General features: G+C 51.2%; 1 protein-coding gene across 2 annotated transcripts; it reads left to right on the top strand.

The window, feature by feature from the left end:
• Positions 1-163: 163 nt before the first annotated feature.
• Positions 164-15,388, top strand: SHKBP1 (SH3KBP1 binding protein 1). 2 transcript variants are annotated; one of them, XM_060185943.1, is made up of 18 exons: positions 164-312; positions 527-580; positions 680-725; positions 828-901; positions 1,634-1,692; positions 1,892-1,972; positions 2,515-2,667; positions 2,757-2,853; positions 2,936-3,126; positions 6,016-6,131; positions 7,672-7,759; positions 7,849-7,965; positions 9,827-9,997; positions 11,016-11,171; positions 12,626-12,722; positions 13,520-13,698; positions 14,742-14,856; positions 14,983-15,388. In XM_060185943.1, the coding sequence occupies exons 1-18, from the start codon at positions 227-229 to the stop codon at positions 15,176-15,178; spliced, it is 2,076 nt and encodes a 691-aa protein (XP_060041926.1). In that variant the 5' UTR covers positions 164-226; the 3' UTR covers positions 15,179-15,388. The 2 variants fall into 2 exon arrangements, with proteins under 2 accessions (XP_060041926.1, XP_060041925.1); XM_060185942.1 differs by having other exon boundaries at positions 14,947-15,388.
• The last annotated feature ends 4,060 nt before the right edge of the window (positions 15,389-19,448 follow it).

The raw sequence follows: 19,448 nt of genomic DNA, 5'->3' as shown, positions 1-19,448 counted from the left end.
ATTCTTCATCACCTAACTTCCCCAAAGGAAGCGCTAGTCCGCCCCGTCCAGGACAGGAAAGGTGGATCCCCCTTTAAGGAGGTAGGGAGACTTTAACCGTGACAGATGTGCGCTTCTTCCAATTACCGGCGGAGTCAGGAATCACTGGCCCAATGAACACGCGGCGGAGGCGGGCTCGCGTGTACACCCGGAAGCGGGTGCTGGCCAGCCGGCTCGCCCGAGGGCCATGGCTGCGGCCGCGCCTGCTACCGAGGGGCTCCCAGGACTGGGACCTCCCGGGGAGGTGATTCATCTGAACGTGGGAGGCAAGAGGTGAGTGTAGGAGAGTCTTGAGGGGCGGGGATGGGCAGGAGTACCCGCTTCTCCCAGAGGGAATCCTTGTCTATCAAGGGTTGCTCCGCCCCCTGCTGGAGGCGGGGATCCTGGACCCGCGCGGGTGCCGGGGGCTTCTCGGGGTCCTGGGGGAGGGAAGGGCGGCCACGGCTCACCCTCCGTCCTCTCCCGTTCGCTCTGCCTCTCCGCCCAGGTTCAGTACCTCTCGCCAGACTCTCACCTGGATCCCAGACTCTTTCTTCTCCAGGTGATTGGGGGAGCGGTTTTGGGGAAGGGCTTGGGAGGCTCGAGTGGAAGCTTTGGGGAGAGATCTGATCCCCACTTCCCCTTGGTCGCCTCCTTACAGCCTCCTGAGCGGACGCATCTCCACACTGAAAGATGAGACTGGAGCTGTAAGAGAGAAGCTGAATGAGGGGGTGGCTTGTGGAGGGACAGGAACCTCACTCGACCTCCGCTTTGTGCCCCCCCTCCATCCTCTGCTCTCTCCCTTACAGATCTTTATCGACAGGGATCCCACAGTCTTCGCCCCCATCCTCAACTTCCTGCGCACCAAAGAGTTGGACTCCAGGTTTGCACAGAGGACAAAGGGGAGTCCTGCACCCACCATCTTCACCCCTTTCCTCCCTCCTCGAGAATGTTCGTTTATGCTCCATTCAGATCCCAGCTCATACTTAAATCATTTGATCTAGAATTACACACAACACACACACACACACACACACACACACACACACACACACACACACACACATTTTCATCACCACAACAGCACTCCTTGAATTTATCAATCAAAAGTTATTTTTTTGGGCGGTGGAGATTTCATAATAGTTATGCAAACAGCTTTTATGCCTGGGGCACCAGAAGACCCAGATTCAATCCCCCACACCACCATAAGCCAGAACTGAGCAGTGCTCCGATTAAAAAGAAAAAGAGGGAGTCAGGCAGTAGTGCAGCAGGTAAAGTGCATGTGGCGCAGAGCTCTAGGACTGGCATAAGGATCCCAGTTCAAGCCCCCGGCTCCCCACCTGCAGGGGAGTCACTTCACAGGCCATGAAGCAGGTCTGCAGGTGTCTTTCTCTACCCCCTCCGTCTTCCCCACCTCTCTCCATTTCTCTGTGTCCTATCCAACAATGATGATAACGATAATAACTACAACAAAAAAACAACAAGGGCAACAAAAGGGAATAAATAAATAAATATTTAGAAGAAAAAGAAATTGCATTTTTGAAGTTTCCCCCCTTAGAATTGTCTGCCACTCCCATCCCCCAGACCCTGACCCCTACTCACTTCTACTACCCAGGGGTGTCCATGGTTCTAGCCTCCTCCATGAAGCCCAGTTCTATGGACTCACTCCTCTGGGTAAGTGAAGGGCCCCCCAGTTATCATCCTCTTTGCCTCAAAACCAGCTGTCCCCTAGAAAGAAAAATTGGGTTAGAGCTCAGAGCATTGGAATTGGCCCCCTCTCTAAGGGTGGTAGTATTCTGTGGAGAGAGATGGTGTGGGGGGGCCTGTTTCCTCATACCTTCCAAGTCCCAGCCTTCAAGTCCTCCCACCTTAGTTCGTCGACTGCAGCTACGAGAGGAGTTGGATCGATCATCCTGTGGAAACGTCCTCTTCAATGGTTACCTGCCTCCACCAGGTGGGCGCTTTAATGGGCCAAGCGAGGGGGGGGGTTGACTGAAGACTACATTTCCCACAAGGTTGTGGTCAGTCTCAGGACACCTACACTGTGAGCCTTGATAAACTCTTGAGAGTTGTAATTCTGCATCAGCTATCCTGGTGATTGGAAAGGAATTCCATGCTAGAGATTGAACCCAGGGCCTCATGCTTGAGCATTCAGTGCTTTTTGCTTGTGCCACCTCCTAGATCAAAAGCTGGCATATATATTTAAAAATTTTATTATCTTTATTTATTTATTGGATAGAGATAGCCAGAAATTGAGAGAGAGGTGGGTGAAGGTAGAAAAACAGACACCTGCCACACTACTTCACCACTTGCAAAAAGCCTTCCCCCTGTAGGTGGGGGCTGGGGGCTTGAACCTGGGTCCTTGCACATTGTAACGTGCATTCAACCAGGTGTGCCACCACCTGGCCCCAAGAGATGGCATATTTTAAAACTTACTCTAAGGCAGTTGTCAGAATAATTCTAGCTACAGTCCCTCTCCTGTTCTCCCCACTCCAGTGTTCCCAGTGAAACGTCGAAACCGGCACAGCCTGGTGACGCCCCAGCAACTGGGGGGCCGCCCAGCCCCTGTTCGACGGAGTAACACCATGCCCCCCAACCTGGGAAATGCAGGGCTGCTTGGCCGAATGCTGGATGAGAAAGCCCCTCCTTCTCCTTCAGGTATGTTTCTGTCCCCAAGGGAAACTGGGGGCAGCCTGTGGGACCCTGTCGGTCCTGCCCTGATCCACACACCCCAACACTCACAGGGCTACCCGAGGAGCCTGGGATGGTGCGCCTGGTGTGCGGACACAACAGCTGGATCGCTGTGGCCTACACTCAGTTTCTAGTCTGCTACAGGTGCTGGGAGGGGGCGGTGCTCTGTGCCATTTAGGCCAGGAGGGCTTGGGGTGGAGGCTGATGTGTCCCTCCAACCCTCCAGGCTAAAGGAAGCATCTGGCTGGCAGCTGGTGTTTTCCAGTCCCCGCCTGGACTGGCCCATTGAGCGGTTGGCGCTCACAGCCCGGGTGCCCGGGGGGACACTGGGTGAGAACGACAAGATGGTGGCAGCGGCCACAGGCAGCGAGATCCTGCTGTGGGCTCTGCAGGCTGAAGGTGGCGGCTCCGAGATAGGTATGGTGCCAGACTTCTTTCGCTCTCTCCTTATTATTATTATTTTAGATTGGTTGATCAATTGAGGAGAAAGGAGAGAGCCCAAGACTGAACCCAGGACCTCATGCTTGAAAGCATAATGGTTTCTCTACTGCACCACCTTCTGGACTACCCAATATGTTTATATATAAAGAGCAATAGAGAGACCAGAGCATCACTCATCTCTGGTTTATGGTGGTGTCAGGAGTTGGGCTGGAGACCTTTGGGGTTTCAGGCATACAAGTCTGGCGCAAAGATTTTTTTTTCTTTTCTTATTACTTATTTATGTTTATTTACTTATTTCCTTGCCACAGCACTGCTCAGCTCTGCCTTACGGTGTTGTGGGGGATTAAACCTGGGACCTTGGGGCTTCAGGCGTGAAGGTATTTTTGTAGAACCGTTATGCTGTCTCCCTCTTTCTTACTATTTTTATTTTAACCAAAACACTGTTCAGCTTTGGTTATTGGTGGTGCAGCAGATTGAACCTGGGATCTCTAGGACCTCACGCATGAAAGTTTTTTGCATAACCACTATGCTATCTCCTCATCACGGTTACATTTTTTAAATATATTTATTTATTTTCCCTTTTGTTGCCCTTGTTGTCTTTTATTGTTGTAGTTACTATTGTTGTTATTTATGTCGTTGTTACATAGGACAGAGAGACATGGAGAGAGGAAGGGAAGACAGAGGGGGAGAGAAAGACACACACCTGCAGACCTGCTTCACTGCCTGCGAAGCGACTCCCCTGCAGGTGGGGAGACGGTTACATTTTTTAACTTTATTTTATACTGCTAAAATGTAAACTATTCTCAAGAGGGAAGAAAAACCTGCAAGTCCTTTTTCTTCTTATCCTAATGTGTATAGGGTGATAAGTTCTCATGCTCAAGGGAGAAAGCTCTGTTGATATACTTGAAATCTTCTTATCTGCCCAGGGGCGGACTCTCCTTGAGAATTCCCAACCTAAGATAATGGAGCATGGGGTCCCCGGGGTGGGACACCTGGTTAAGCACACGTATTGTGAAGTGCGAGGACCCCAGTTCGAGCTTCCCACCCTCCCCCACCTGCAGGGGGCTCTGCTTCACGAGTGGGAAAGCAGGTCTTCAGGTGTCTTTCCCTCTCTCTATCTCCCTGTCCACTCTTAATTTCTCTCTGTCCTATCTAATACAAATTAGAAAAAAAGAAAGAAAAAAGTCTGCCAGGAACAGTGAATTTGTCATGCTGGCCCCAAGCCCCAGCCATAACCCTGGGGGGGGGGGGTGGTGGAAATGGAGCATGTCAGTGGCCTTAATAGGAATTCCCCAAAGTTTGGAGGAAGTTGTCTATCTTTTCTCCAGAACCTTCTACCGTTAGAGTTCCACTCCAACCTGTGGCCTATTAGAACGCTCTGTACCACTGGAATTCTGAGGCCTGTTCAAATTGCCCACCCATGTTGGGCTGTGTAGTGGTGCACCTGGTTGAGTGAACACATTACAGTGAGCAAGGACCCAGGTTCAAGCCCCAGTCCCCACCTGCAGGGGGGATGCTTGATGAAAGGTGAAGCAGTACTACAGTATCTCTCTCTCTTCCTCTTATTTCTCCCTCCCCTCTAATTCCTCTGTATCCAAAATACATAAATAAAACTTTTTTTTAAAAAAAAAAAGATTGTCAAATAACCCATTCTATAAAATTCTCAAGCCCTTAAGAACCCTTTGTGATATTAGGATGCTTCTCCCTCTAAAATTCCACATCCTAGGGTCCAGGTGGTGGCACACCTGGTTGACTACATGCCCAGCCATGTGCAGGGACCCAGATTCAAGCCCCCAGTCCCCAGTTGCAGGGGAAAAGCTTCACAAGCAGTGAAGCAGTGCTGCAGGGGTCTCTCATTCTCTTTCCCTCTCTCCCTCCTACTCCCCTTTCAATTTCTGTCTACCCTATGAAACTAAAAAGAATCGAGGAGCAGTAGATTCACAGTACAGGTGCCGAGCCGCCCAGTAGTAAGCCTGGCTCCTAGTGGCAATAACAGTAAATAAATAATAAAATTGGGGCAGGTGATGGTGCACCTGGCTGGGCACGCATATTACAATGCGAAAGGATCCAGGTTCAAGCCCCCCAGTCCCCACCCGTAGAGGGAAAGCTTTGCAAGTGGTGAAACAGGGCTGCAGGTGTTTCTCTGTCTGTCTCCCTCTCTATCACTCCCTTCCCTACCGATTTCTGGCTGTCTGTCCAATAAATAAGTAAATAAATAATAAAATTAAGATTCCTGGGGCCGGGTGGTGGTACACCTGGTTAAGTGCACACACTCAACCATGTGCAAGGACCCAATTTCAAGACCCCAGTGCCTACTTGCAGGGGGGAAGCTTCAGGAACATGTGTCTCTCTGTCTCCCCCCATCTACGTTCCCCTTCTCGGTTTCTCTCTCTAGCCTGTAAACAAATATATTAAGTTAAAAAAATAAGATAAAAGTCCACATCCTTAAAAAAACATTCCATTTCCTGTTAGCTTCCTGAGCCTGGTAGAAAACGCTACCCACATGCAGTTCTTCCTCCATCCGAATCCATTGTCCTATTCAATCCCACTTTTTTCAGTAGAGTTCTACAGTGGGATCCTAGGGCCTGTTAGAATCCATGCTCCCACTGGAAGTTTCTGCCATGCCTGACTGGTCTGCCTCCCTGCCAACCTCAGCCCACAAGAGACTCCTGCCACCGATAGAGTTCTTGGCTTTTTGCAGATCTCTGTACTCATCAGACGTCTGGCCGACTGGAATCCTCTGAGGCTCCGCACTGCTCCTTCATCCCGTGAACCCTCTGGCCCTTGGGGTTCTTCCTGCTTCCCTTCATCTCACCCCCGCCCCGTGAGATGGGGTGCTGACTGAGCACTCTCTGCCCCCTGCAGGAGTCTTCCACCTGGGGGTGCCTGTGGAGGCCCTATTCTTCGTCGGGAACCAGCTTATCGCTACAAGCCACACAGGACGTATCGGGGTGTGGAACGCCGTTACCAAGCACTGGCAGGTCAGGCAGGGTGGCCAGGCTGCCTCTTGCCCACAGGGATCCAGGGAAGGGTGTCCCACCCCCCCTACCCTAGAGAGAAACAGACCCTCGCAGTGGCACCTGGGAACATGTATGCTCAGGGCCTTCCTTGAAGAGAGGCTTCTGGGTGGAGAGGAGAAGGGGATGATCCTCCAGGCACAGGGTAAGGAGAGGATGAGGGAAGAAAGATGGAGCAGGGGCACTGCCAGTGGTACACCCAGTTGAGTGCACATGACCATGTATAAGGACTCGGGTTCAAGTCTCCACTCCCCACTTGCAGGGGGAAGCTTCATGGTGAAGCGGTGTAGCAGGTGTCACTGTTTACCTCTCTGTGTTCCCCTCCCCTCTCAATCTCTGTGCCTGTCCTATTAAATACAAATGGCTGCAAGCAGTGGTGGATTAATTTTGCAGATACTGAGCCCCAGTGATGACCATGGTGGCAACAAAAAGGAAAGAAGGAAGGAAGAAAGTGAAGGGAAAAAGAGAAAAGAAAGATGGGGTGGCCAGGCAGTAGCTTATCCAGGTGGATAAGCATACACATTATAGTTTGAAATGACCCAGGTTCAAGCCCGTGGCCCCCACTTGCAGGAGGAAAGCTTCACAAGTGGTAAAGCAGGGCTGCAAGTGCCTGCCTATCTCTTTCTCTCACTCTGTCTCCCTCCTCCCCTCTCAATTTTTCTCTGTCTCTATCCAACAATAAATAGGTTAAAATTAAAATAAAAAAAAGAGGGAGTCGGGCGGTAGCGCAGCGATTGATTAATCACACGTGGCGCAAAGCACAAGGACCAGCGTAAGGATCCCGGTTTCAGTCCCCGGCTCCCCACCTGCAGGGGAGTCGCTTCACAGGCGGTGAAGCAGGTCTGCAGGTGTCTATCTTTCTCTCCCCCTATATGTCTTCCCCTCCTCTCTCCATTTCTCTCTGTCCTATCCAACAATGCCAACAACAATAATAATTACAACAACGATAAAACAAGGGCAACAAAAGGGAATAAATAAATAAATATAAAAAAGTATTTAAAAAATAAGTTATTAAAAAAACAAAACAAAAATAAATAAATAGAATAAAAAAAGAAAAAGAAAAATGGTAGGAGGCAGAAACCTATAAAGGTCTGTCATTCTTCACTTACCTCAGGCATGCCCATAACAAAAAAGCAAAAACAAAAAAGCAATTCTACAATGTTGTTTTCTTCTGCTAACTTGTATTTGGAAGAGAGAAACAGATGAGCAGAGCAAACAGGGGAAGTGGGTGGGGGGAGGAGACACAGGAAGACTCAGATACATGGAGGAAGGTCAGAAATACAGGTCCTACCAGAGAGGGGGCTCAGCCTAGGCTTTACATGTGTGAGGCCCTGGGTTCAGTCCTTGGCAGAGAAGCCACGAGACATTTATTTAGAGAGGGTCCCGGAGTGGGGGAGGCTCTGGTGATAGGAACTGGGAGCCAGCTGGGGTGCATGTTGGATTGGGGAGGGCCAGGGAAGGGGGCCAGTGATGACTGTAGCCCGCCCCCCCCCACCTGCCCCAGGTCCAGGAGGTGCAGCCCATCACCAGTTATGATGCGGCCGGCTCCTTCCTCCTGCTGGGCTGCAACAACGGCTCCATCTACTATGTTGGTGAGCAACCACCCCTGGGTGCCTGATCATCCCCCCCACCCTTGGGGGTGTGCCTGAGAAGACCCTCTGCACCCCCTGTGCCCTCCCAGATGTGCAGAAGTTCCCCCTGCGTATGAAGGACAATGACCTCCTCGTCAGCGAGCTCTACCGGGACCCGGCCGAAGACGGGGTCACAGCCCTCAGCGTCTACCTCACCCCCAAGACCAGTAAGCTCAGACCTGGACTCCCCCTCTGCCATCTGCAGCCTGCCCGGCCCACAGCAGCCTCCCTCTGTCTGTCTGCCGTTTTTTTTTTTAAGCATAAATTTTATTAGTGATTGATGATGTTTTATTTATTTATTGGATAGAGACAGAGAAACTGAGAGGGAAGAGGGAGATATGGAGAGAGAGACACACACACATGCAGCACTGCTTCACGGCTTGTGAGGCTCTCTGCATACACACAGCTGGGGGCTGGGGGCTTGAATCCAGGTCTTTGCACTTGGTAATGTGTGTACTCAACTGGGTATGCCACCGTCTTGGCCTCCCCACCCCAATGTTTTTCATATATATATATATTAAATAAATATTATATATTTACTGTTTTAAAGAATATTTGGTTTATATTTATTTGCTAGGACAGAGAAATGGAGAGAGGAGGGGGTGATAGAGAAGGAAGGGAAGATACCCGTAACATTGCTTCACCATTTATGAAGCTTCCCCCTATAGGTGGGAATTAGGGTTTTGAACCCATGTCCTTGTGCATGGTAACACATGCACTCAACTAAGTGCACCACCTCCTGCCCCCAGCTTAACTATGCTTTACTTGGTTATAAGATGACGTTATGGTTTCACACCACAGCCATCAGCAGCGATCCTGTGTTCTCTGGTCTATAACCACCGTCATTCTGAATCTTGGAGACAGTTTGGTGACTCCATTTTTTTTTTCTTTCTGTTGAAAGTTCTTGTGTTTCAGTTCTCCACAGTACACTTATGAGTGAAACCATCCAGTAGTTATCTTTCACCTCCTAACTTTGCCAAGCATAATCTTTTTTTATTTTTATTTTATTTACTTATTTTCCCTTTTGTTGCCCTTGTTGTTTTATTGTTGTTGTTGTTATTGATGTCATTGTTGGATTAGACAGAGAGAAATGGAGAGAGGAGGGGAAGACAGAGAGGGGGAGAGAAAGACAGACACCTGCAGACCTGCTTCACCGCCTGTGAAGCGACTCCCCTGCAGGTGGGGAGCCAGGGGCTCGAACCGGGATCCTTAGGCTGGTCCTTGTGCTTTGTGCGCCACTGCGCTTTACCCATAGCGCTACCGCCCGACTCCCGCCAAGCATAATCTTAACCTCCAGTTCCATCTACTTGGTCCTGAAGGACGCAATATCATCTCCTTTAATTGAAGAATAATACTTCATTAAGTTTATTTCCCATAACTTTTAAAAAATATATATCTATTTATTAATGAGAGAGAGAGAGTAAGCGAGAGAGGGAGAGAGAGAGAGCCAGAACATCACTGTGGCATATGCAATGTCAGGGATAGAACTTGGGACCTCATACTTGAGAGTTCAATGATTTACTCGTGGGCCACCTCTTATATAACTTCTTTAGCCAGTCATCTCTCCATGGGCATTTAGGCTTTTCCTCCACTCTTTGGATATTGTAAATAATGAAGCTGTGAATATACGGGTGCCTGTGTTCCTTCAAGTTAATGTTTTCATGTCCACTGGATAAATGCCTAGGGCTGGTATTGCAGGATCACAAGGTGTCTCATTTCTGTTTGTTTGACCCTCCATATTGTTTTCTTTAGGGGCTGTACCCATTTGCATTCCTATCAATTTAACAGAGTCCCTTTTGTCCACCCCTTCGCTAACACTTACCATCTCCTGTTTTTGTCTCACAGGTGTGAGGTGGATGTCCCCCTCTGTCTACATTTCTCATTGGTTCTCTCTCTCTCTCTCACTGGGACATTGACCCCTTTTTCTCCTGATTCTCTTGTTCTCTCACTGTTGACCGCCTTTTGTCCCCACCTCTCCTGCTCCGTTCTCAGTCTACCCCTGTCTGACCTGCCCCTCTCCCTCCCCAGGCGACAGTGGGAATTGGATTGAGATCGCCTATGGCACCAGCTCTGGTGGCGTCCGGGTCATCGTGCAGCACCCCGAGACGGTAGGCTCGGGGCCCCAACTCTTCCAGACCTTCACCGTGCACCGCAGCCCTGTCACCAAGATCATGCTATCTGAGAAGCACCTCATCTCAGGTGGGTTCCCCTGGGCCGCCCCTGGCACCTGGCACCTGGCACCTGGCACCCTGCAGGGGAGATCCTCAGGCCAGAGCACTGGGACTGGAGAGACAGCCTTGTGGTTCTTTTTAGACAGAGAGAAATTGAGAGAGGAGGCAGAAGGGTGGGAGTAGATAGCATAATCGTTATGCAAGGAGACTCTCATGCCTGAGACTCCAAAGTCCCAGGTTCAATCCCCCACACCACCATAACCAGAGCTTAAAAAAAAAAGAGAGAGAGCATGAGAGAAAGAGGAGGCAGAGATAGAGAGGGAGAGACATAGACACCTGCAGACTTTTTTTTTTTTTTTGAAGCTTTTATTTATTTATTAATGAGAAAGATAGGAAGCTAGAGAAAGAACCAGACATCACTCTGGTACATGTGCTGCCAGGGATTGAACTCGGGACCTCATGGTTGAAGTCTAATGCTTTATCCACTGTGCCATCTCCCAGACCACCAGACTTACTTCTTGTTTGTGAAGCGTATCCCCCATAGGTGGGGAGCAGGGGCTCAAACCCAATCCTTGTGTGGGTCTTCGTGCTTAGTACAATGTGTGCTTAACCTCAGCCTTGTGTGCCACTGCCCAACCCCCGGCTGAGCTTGCAATTCAGCCAGCATTTACTGAGCGCCTGCTGTGTGTGCCAGGTGTGGAGGGGACACGGTGACAAACTGGGCCAAGACCCTACTCTCGTGGCTGCTTCTGGCAGGGGTGTAACAGTCAACAAATACAACTACAAACCCGTATCAGGCCTTAGTGAGGGCTGTGAATGAAAATGACAGAGGGGGAGGTGGGGGAGAGCGGCTCCAGGAAGCTGGCATATGTCTGTGTCGGGGCTAAGGGGACATCATGCACTGGGAGGACTTTGGAGGCAGAGCAAATGGGATTCTAGATCATTTGGAACTTAGGGAGGAATGGTGGGTTCTCTAAGCAGGGATTGCCCAGGGGTGTGCGTGGCCACCGCAGGGCCTGACCTGCCGCTGTCCCCACCCTTTGCAGTCTGTGCCGACAACAACCATGTGCGGACATGGTCAGTGACCCGCTTCCGGGGCATGATCTCCACCCAGCCTGGCTCCACCCCACTCGCCTCCTTCAAGATCCTGGCTCTGGAGTCTGCCGACGGGCATGGCGGTTGCAGCGCTGGCAACGACATTGGTGCCCTCTGACCCCTGTCCCCCTCCCCAGGCCCCTGGAACCTCTTGTGTGCCTCAGCTGGCTTTGCTAACTGACCTCTGGGGAGCACCCCGTGTTGAATTCTGTGACCTTTATTCTTTGACCCCAGGCAGAGTCCTGCTGGCTGCCTCCAGCCTAGACCTTCCCCACCCCTAGTCCCTCCTGGTTCTGAATTTTCTTCTCTGTTGCTTGGTTCCCCAGCCTTTCCTTTTTCTTTTCTTGTTTTTTATAACTTATTAATTTACTTATTTATTGATTTATTGGATAGAGACAGAGAGAAATTGAGAGGGGAAGGGGATTTAGAGAAGGAGAGAGAGAGGGGCCCAGGTGGTGGCGCACCTGGTTGAGTGCACTTGCCGTAATGTGCAAGGACCTGGGTTCAAGCCTCCTGGTCCCATCCTATAGGGAGAGAGCTTCGCACGTGGTGAATTGGTGTTGCAGCTATCTGCCTCTCTTCCTCACTATCTCCCCCTTCTCTCTGTCTCTATCCAATAAATAAATAAAGATAATAAAAAAAGAGAGAAGGAGAGAGACTAACACCTGTAGATCTGCTTCACCACTTGTGAAGCATCCCCCTTGCAGTAGGGGACAGGGGCCTCGAACCTGGGTCCTTGCGCACTGTAATATATGTGCTTGGGGGCCGGGTGGTAGTGCAGTGGGTTAAGTGCACATGGTGCAAAGTGTAAGGACTGGTATAAGGATCCCAGTTCAAGCCCCTGGCTCCCTACCTGCAGGGGGGGTCGCTTTACAAATGGTGAAGCAGGTCTGCAGGTGTCTTTATCTTTTTCTCCCCCTCTGTTGTATGTTTTACATCAGAGCCTTCCGAAAATTTTAACAACACCCCTCTCTGTCTTCCCTTCTTCTCTCGATTTCTCTCTGTTCTATCCAACAACAACAACAGCTTCTTCTTCTTCTAGCGTTTGCCCTTCTTCCGTAGCCAGTCAACAGGTCAGGTTGAAAGCTGTTAGGAGCTGCTTGTTGCTGGCTTTGAAAGTGACTGGGATCCATGTGGATTCAGTCGGCTAGGAAGGATCGTCAGTTTCCCCAATGAATGGGTACTCACGGGATGCACCACGAGAAGGTCGATCCAGTGCATCCCACAACAACAGCTATGGCAAAATAACAATAACAACAACAACAACAAGGACAACAAAAATGGGAAAATGGCCTCCAGGAGCAGTGGAGTCGTAGTGCTGGCACCAAGCCCCAATGATAGCCCTGGAGAGGAAAAAAATTATATATATGACCAGATGCACCACTAGCCAGCCCCTCCCAACCTTTTCTGACCCCTTCCACACACACACAAATCTAACAGTTAAGGAAGAGGGACCTAACCCCAGGAGGGGGTTCATCCCTGGGAAAAGGAGTATTGCCTTAGGTTCTGGGGGTCTCAGGGAGCCAGCTGGCCCTGACCCCTTCCCTGCCCCACCTGCCAGGCCCCTACGGTGAGCGGGATGACCAGCAGGTGTTCATCCAGAAGGTGGTGCCCAGTGCCAGCCAGCTCTTCGTGCGCCTTTCATCCACTGGCCAGCGGTGAGGAGTGTCCCATCCAATGGGAGTGGTCAGAGGAGAAGGACCCTGTTAGTGAGAGGCCCACTGAGGCCTGGAAGGGGTCCCAGCCTGGGGCCAAATTCTGAAGGGAGGGCAAGCCTGGTTGCAAAGCTCAGGGGCCAGAGGTATGACAGGTACACCTTGCTTGAGGAGCATGAACAGAGGGGTCCAGAGTCAGGATTGGGGGGTGGTCAAGCTGGGGATGGAGGATGGAGACAGTCTAGGGAATAGAAGAATTTCTTGCTCTTATCTGGGTAGGTTCTCTGGAAGTGGGGACCTGTGCAGAGTCCTGATGGTAAAGAATGGGGAAGGGGTACCAGGTTGAGGGTGGGGTGGGGGTGGTGCCTGCAAAGGCTGGGAACGCTTGTTGGTACACATGGGAGGCCAGAGCACAAACTGGAGGCCAGAAGTGGGGGTATAGAGGGCCAGGGTCCTGTCACACACAGAAGAGCCAGGCTGTGGTGACAGGGCCTGGGACTGGGTGGGAGCCTCTGAGCCCAGGAAAGAGTCTGTACAGGGCTTGCCAAGGGCCTGGTGGGACAAGGAGGTGGCCAAGTGGATAGCTGGGCTGGGTTGTGGGGACAATGGAGGTCCCTTTAGCAAGGACAGGGAAAGCTGCTGGTGGGGGGGGGGGTTACGGAGTTGGGGGGGGGCATCCAGTCAGTTGAGTGGAAGCCAAGAAAGTGACATTGTGGAGAACAGGAAGGAGCTTGGGGCACTGACTGGGAGGGCATGCGCTGAGGAGAGACCAGCCCGAGTGACCCCCACCCTCACCCCAGGGTGTGCTCTGTGCGCTCAGTGGACGGCTCACCCACCACTGCCTTCACGGTGCTCGAGTGTGAGGGCTCCCGGCGCCTTGGCTCCCGTCCCCGGCGCTACCTGCTCACCGGCCAGGCTAACGGAAGCCTGGCCATGTGGGACCTGACCACTGCCATGGATGGCCTCGGCCAGGCCCCAGGTACCCCCCCACCTCATTCCCCACCCCAGGCTCCAAAAACCTCCTAAAGCCTGAGCTTCTGCCTCAGGCCCTTGCCCTCTGACCCCTCATTGTATCCCATTTCCCTTTCTCCTTTCCTTTCTTTCTTTCACTTAATTATTCTTTTACTGCCACGGGGGTTATCACTGGAGTTTTTTCCCTTCTATTTCATTGGGTAGGACAGAGAAATTGAGAGAGGAGGGGAGATAGAGAGGGAGAAAGACATTGAGACACCTTCAGACCTGCTTTGCTGTTCGTGAAGCAACCCCCGTGCAGGTAGGGAGCAGGGGCTCGAACCTGGGTCCTCTCATATGGGAATGTGTGTGCTTAACTGGGTGCACCACTGCCTAGCCTCTAAATTTCTGGAGGCCACCCCCCCAGCCCATCTCTTGACCTCTGCTTTTTAAAAATATATATGTGTATATTTAGGTATATTTATTATCGTTAATTTTTTTTTTACTTATTTTTATGAGAGAGATGCAGATAAAAAGACATGCACACCCCAAAGCACTGTTCAGCTCTGCCTTATGGTGGTGCTAGGAATTGAATCTAGAACCTCAGAGCCTGAGGCCTGAGAGTCTGTTTGCATCACTGTTATACTTCCTCCTCAGCCTTTCCTTCCTTCCTCTTTCTTCCTTCCTTCCTTTTTTTTAAATATTTATGTATTCATTTTCCCTTTTTTGTTGCCCTTGTTTTATTGTTGTGGTTACTATTGTTGTAGTTATTGATGTTGTCATTGTTGGATAGGACAGAGAGAAATGGAGAGAGGAGGGAGAGACAGGGGGACAGAAAGACACCTGCAGACCTGCTTCACCGCCTGTGAAGTGACTCCCCTGCAGGTGGGGAGCCAGGGGCTTGAACCCGGATCCTTACACTGGTCCTTGTGCTTTGCGCCACCTGCACTTAACCTGCTGTGCTAAGGCCCTGCCCCTCTCCCCAGCCTTTTCTATCTTCGCCTTTGATCCTTGCTTGTGACCTTTGCCCTGTGACCTTTCCCCCTGACCCCACCACCTCACCCCCCACAGCAGGTGGCCTGACAGAGGAAGAGCTGATGGAACAACTGGAGCAATGTGAGCTGGCACCTCTGGCTTCCCCTCGGAACTCTCTCCCCAGCCCCTCACCCCGAGCCTCTCTCACCAGGTGGGTGTGACCCCCCATTTCCTCTTCTGTGCAGTAGGGCTGGGGGAGTGACCCAAGTGACCCTGCTCATCCCCGCTCCTCCCCCACCAGTCTCCACTCAGTCTCCAGCCACACCTCCTTGTGCAGCTGCCGGGGGAGCCCCAGCCCTCCCCAGGCCGAGGCCCCGCGCCGCAGGGGAGGCAGCTTTGTGGAACGTTGCCAAGAGCTGGTGCGCAGTGGACCCGAACTAAGGCGACCACCAACACCCGCCCCCAGGCCTTCCACGGGTCTTGGGGCTCCCCTTGCACCCCCCAAGATGAAGCTCAATGAAACTTCCTTCTGAACACCGTCACCACAGTGCCTTGGAGTAGCCAGGTCCTGGGGGAACTCAGGCACTCCCCCTTCCCCCCAGCTTCCTGTCTGAGCCCTGGGTTCAGGGCCAGGGTCTCCTTGGAGTGCTCACTGTTGCAAGTCCCCATCATCCTCGCTTTTTCAGAGCCAAAGTCACCCTCCCTTAATGAAATCCTTAACAAAATAAAGTTCTCACTGCCAACACCCTTTCTGATGATCTTAGATTCAGGGCCTGGGCAGGGAGAAGACGAAGAGACATGTGGGGCCCAGTCAGGCCCCTGGCTGTGGATGCAGGAACATTGGGCTCCTCTAGATGAAGCAGCAGAGGCGATGGGTTAGTGTGTAGCTGGCTTCAGGCAAGGCTGGATCCAGGCAGTCCTCCTACCGTTTGGCTGGGTCTTCTCAGGAGTTGCATCATTCTCAGTCAGGTTTTCCCCTCTTCTTGCCAAGATGACTCCAGGTAGCAACTGAACCACCTTTTTTTTTCTCTCTCTCTTTTTCTGACAGCAGCAGAAGGCTGGAGTGGGGTCAGGTGGCCATGCCTGGACCAATCGCCACGGCCGCTGCCATGGAGGGCATGTGCGCTCCAGCTGGCCACCTGACTCCTCAGCCAGGAGAGGCCAAGCTCCTGGAGCGGGTGGTTAACCCTCCACAGGGAGAATGGTGCAGGTGGGCAGAAGCATATCCAGTTGTGGGGCAGCCAGGACTTCACCCTCATCACAGGCTGTTACTATGAACAGCTGTTAGAATTGCATTGTCAAAGAATGTCATTTTTGTTTTGTTTTTCCAGAGCACTGTTCAGCTCTGGCTTATGGTGGTGCTGGGAATTGAGCCAGGGACCTCGGAGCCTCAGGCCTGAAAGTCATTTTTGCAGAACCATTATGGTGCCTCCGCAGCCCTTCCAATTGCACTGTAGCATTAGTGAACCTCACCTCCCAAAGGACCTTGCCCACATCCCTGGCTGCCCTGTTTCCCCTACCACCTTGCCTGCCCAAACTGGAGGAGATGTGAGGGGACAACCACCCCACCTAGCCTAGCATCCTTGGCATTTCCCCGTCTGCCACCCCAGCCCCAATAACACCCCTTTTTCTCTGTGTGTGGAGCTGGGACCTCGAGCACATGAAATTCTACTACTTCCAAACCAGAAGTAGTAGAAGAGAGACAGCACAGCATGGGAGTTTTCCCTGGAGGTGGGGCACCCCAGTGGGTTGCCAGGGTTTACACCTGTGCCTCACATGTGACATGGCATGCACTCTACTCAGCTGTCTCTCAGTCTCCAAAGAACACCTTTTATTTTCTGGGGCAACTCAGCGAAGTTTGCACATTTTCCTTGGACCAATGAAGAGAACAAGTGGACCAAACTAAGAACAAGAAGACTTAATTATGTGGTCTGGGAGGTGGTGTGGTGGATAAAGCACTGTACTCTCAAGCATGAGGTGCCAAGTTTGATCCCCGGCAGCACATGTATCAGAGTCATGCCTGGTTTTCTGTCTCTCTCTCTCTCTCTCTCTCTCTCTCTCATCTTTCTCACTAATAAATAAATAAAGTCTTTTAAAAATAAAAGAAAATTGTGTCACAGTGGATAAAGCATTGGATTCTCAGCCATGAGGTCTTGAGTTCAGTCCCCAGCAACACATGTACCAGAGTGATGTCTGGTTCTTTCTCTCATTCCTATCTTTCTCATGAATAAATTCTTTAAAAAAGAAAGAAAGAAAACGTAATTATTTTTATTTGACCAGAGCACTTCTCAGCTCTGGCTTATGGTAGTGTGAACCCGAGACTTCAGAGCCTCAGGCATGGAACTTACTGGCATAACTATTATGCTGTCTCCCCTGCCCCAGCATGAATTTTATTATGTGCTAATTCTAGAATTACTGAAATTCTATAATATGGTGCAGAGGGTTCCAGAATGTTAGGGAACCTAGAACACAGGCTGTTCTAGAGTGCTAGTGGATGAACAGTTCAGTCTCCCCTCCATATTATAGAATCCAGGATTCTGGAGTCGGGTGGCGGTGCACCTGGTTAAGCACATGTTACCATGCACAAGGACACAGGTTCAAGCCCCCACTCGACACCTGCGGGGGGAGACTACAAGCAGTGAAGCTGATCTGCAAGTGTCTTGTCTCCTCTATCTTCCACTTCCCTCTCATATTCTCTGTCCTATCAAAAAAAAAAAAAAAAAGAAAAAATGGCTGCAAGAAGTGGTGGACTCTGAGCCCCAGTAATAACCCTGATGGAAGGAAAGAAAGAACGAAAATAACCCAGGCTTCTAGAAAAATGTTCTATAAGTCAGTGGCTCCAAGACATAGTGTTTTAGGGTATCTATGGAATGATGAGAGAACAGAAAGGAGTTGGATTAATAGGATGTCTAGAACATATGGGGTATTTGGGGGTATCACTAAATGATTAGAGGATTTATTTGTATCACAAGAAATCCATCATGGGAGTTCTGGATTGCCAAAGAACCTAGAACCCACTTAGACCTAAAGGGTGGGTTATTCTAAAGCCCTAGGCATTCTGGACTACCTGTGAATCTCAAACTCTGAATCCCCCCCCCAGAACACTGATAGATATTTTAATATTAGGTACCTTTTGATCATCAGAGTCAGGATGTCAGGGAATCTAGAATACAGAGGTGCCTTGTAATAAAGATGATACAATACCAATGCTTTTCGATGTGAGGGAATCCAGAGCACGCATGTTTCTGGACTGGTGATCATTCTAGAAGTGAGTGCACCTGTATGTCAGAAAATCTAGAACAAGGAAATTCGTAGGTTTGCTAACACGAGGCTTTACATTGGGTGCAAGTATATAACAAGAAGAAGCTTCTGGTATGTCATGACTGTAGAACTCCAAGGAGTCTAAAGGGCTGAGATGGCATCAGGATCCAAGGGGGTGACATAGAAACAACTCTGGGGATTTGCCACACTCACAGGGAGGGCTGGGGAGCCAGGGACTTCCAGTCCTGAGGGGGAGGGGAAGCCAACGCCATCCCCGGAAGTTGCAGTGGTGAGCCAGAGGCTGTTGCCAAGCAACGAGCATTGAGGATGCCCTGGATCCCAGGCTGAAGGGAGAAATTTCGGCTGCGCCCCCAGCAAATGCTCCAGACACAGGGTAGGAGGTGGGGATGGGGGGAATGGGGAGGATGATGGGGACAGGGACATTGTCCTGTAGGGCCAAAGCCACGCTGACGGGGGAACTCGCGGGCAACACAAGGACTGGGAACTCGTCCATTTGGTAGAGCCTGGCCTTCCATCGCGCTGGGGCCACCCACTGATGTCTGGGAGTGGGGCCTGGGTGCCTGGCGCTGTGGCTCCAGGGGGCCGTCTGTCCCTGGACGCCGCCTGGGCCTAGGTTTCTGGGTGGAGGCGTGCAGTGGAGTAGGTGGCAGTAACCGAGCGAGTGTGGCTGCGTGAGTCAGCCTGTGTGTCTCACTACTATGGGGGAGGGTGATGGGGTGGTGTGTGTGTGGGTCCACCGATCTGTTGTGCACACCTTCCCTCACCTCGGAAGAAGGTGCAGGGAGCCAGGATGAGCAGAGCGCTGGGAGGCCTGCTCTTGGTCAGGGGTGGACCCAGGACAAGGGTCCGAGGTCTAGCACCCCCGGGGGGCGGAGCCTGGGACCCGCTAGGGGGCGGGGCTAAAGCGACAGGCCTGGAGCATCAAACTGCTCCCAGACGTGGGGTCTGGAGCCCTCCCTGAGGTGAACATGAGCTCACTGCGTGAAAGGCTGTGATCTGAAAATCAGCAGAGAAAGGGGCATGTAGGGGGCGGGGTCTGAAGCTCTGAGGGCCGCGCTTTGAGGAGAAGAGAGGCGGGGCTTGTGATTCGAGGGCAGAATATGAGGTCTGGGCTTTACAAGGAAGGGCAGGGGTTGGGCTTGAGGCTCTCCCATTTGGGAGTCTGTGAGTAAGGGTTGGAGCTTGGGACCTTCTAAAAAAAAAAAAGGCGCAGATAAGCTCTAAACCCCCGTCTTGGAACTCTTAAATGTGGCCATCTCTTGGTCTTGGAAATGGATCAGTGGGTAGAGTGTTAGACTTCCAGACACGACGACTTGAGTTTTCCCAGCAGTGTATGTGCCAGAGTGATGTCCTCCTGTATTCTCTCTCATTCTCTCTTGCTCGCTCTCTCTTTCCCTAATGAGTAAATACATCTGAAAATATTAATAGGGGTCTTTTGGAAGGGAGGGGACTGGAATTGTCTGAACGAGTTTGCCATTCTGGGACTGGGAGGGATGGTCTCGGAAACCTTTGTAGACATTT

Source organism: Erinaceus europaeus, chromosome 2, assembly GCF_950295315.1.
Source record: "Erinaceus europaeus chromosome 2, mEriEur2.1, whole genome shotgun sequence".
In the NCBI taxonomy this organism is placed as follows: Eukaryota; Metazoa; Chordata; class Mammalia; order Eulipotyphla; family Erinaceidae; genus Erinaceus; species Erinaceus europaeus.
The sequence above is the reverse complement of the archived record's forward strand: the minus strand, read 5'-3'. Positions and strand labels throughout refer to the sequence as shown.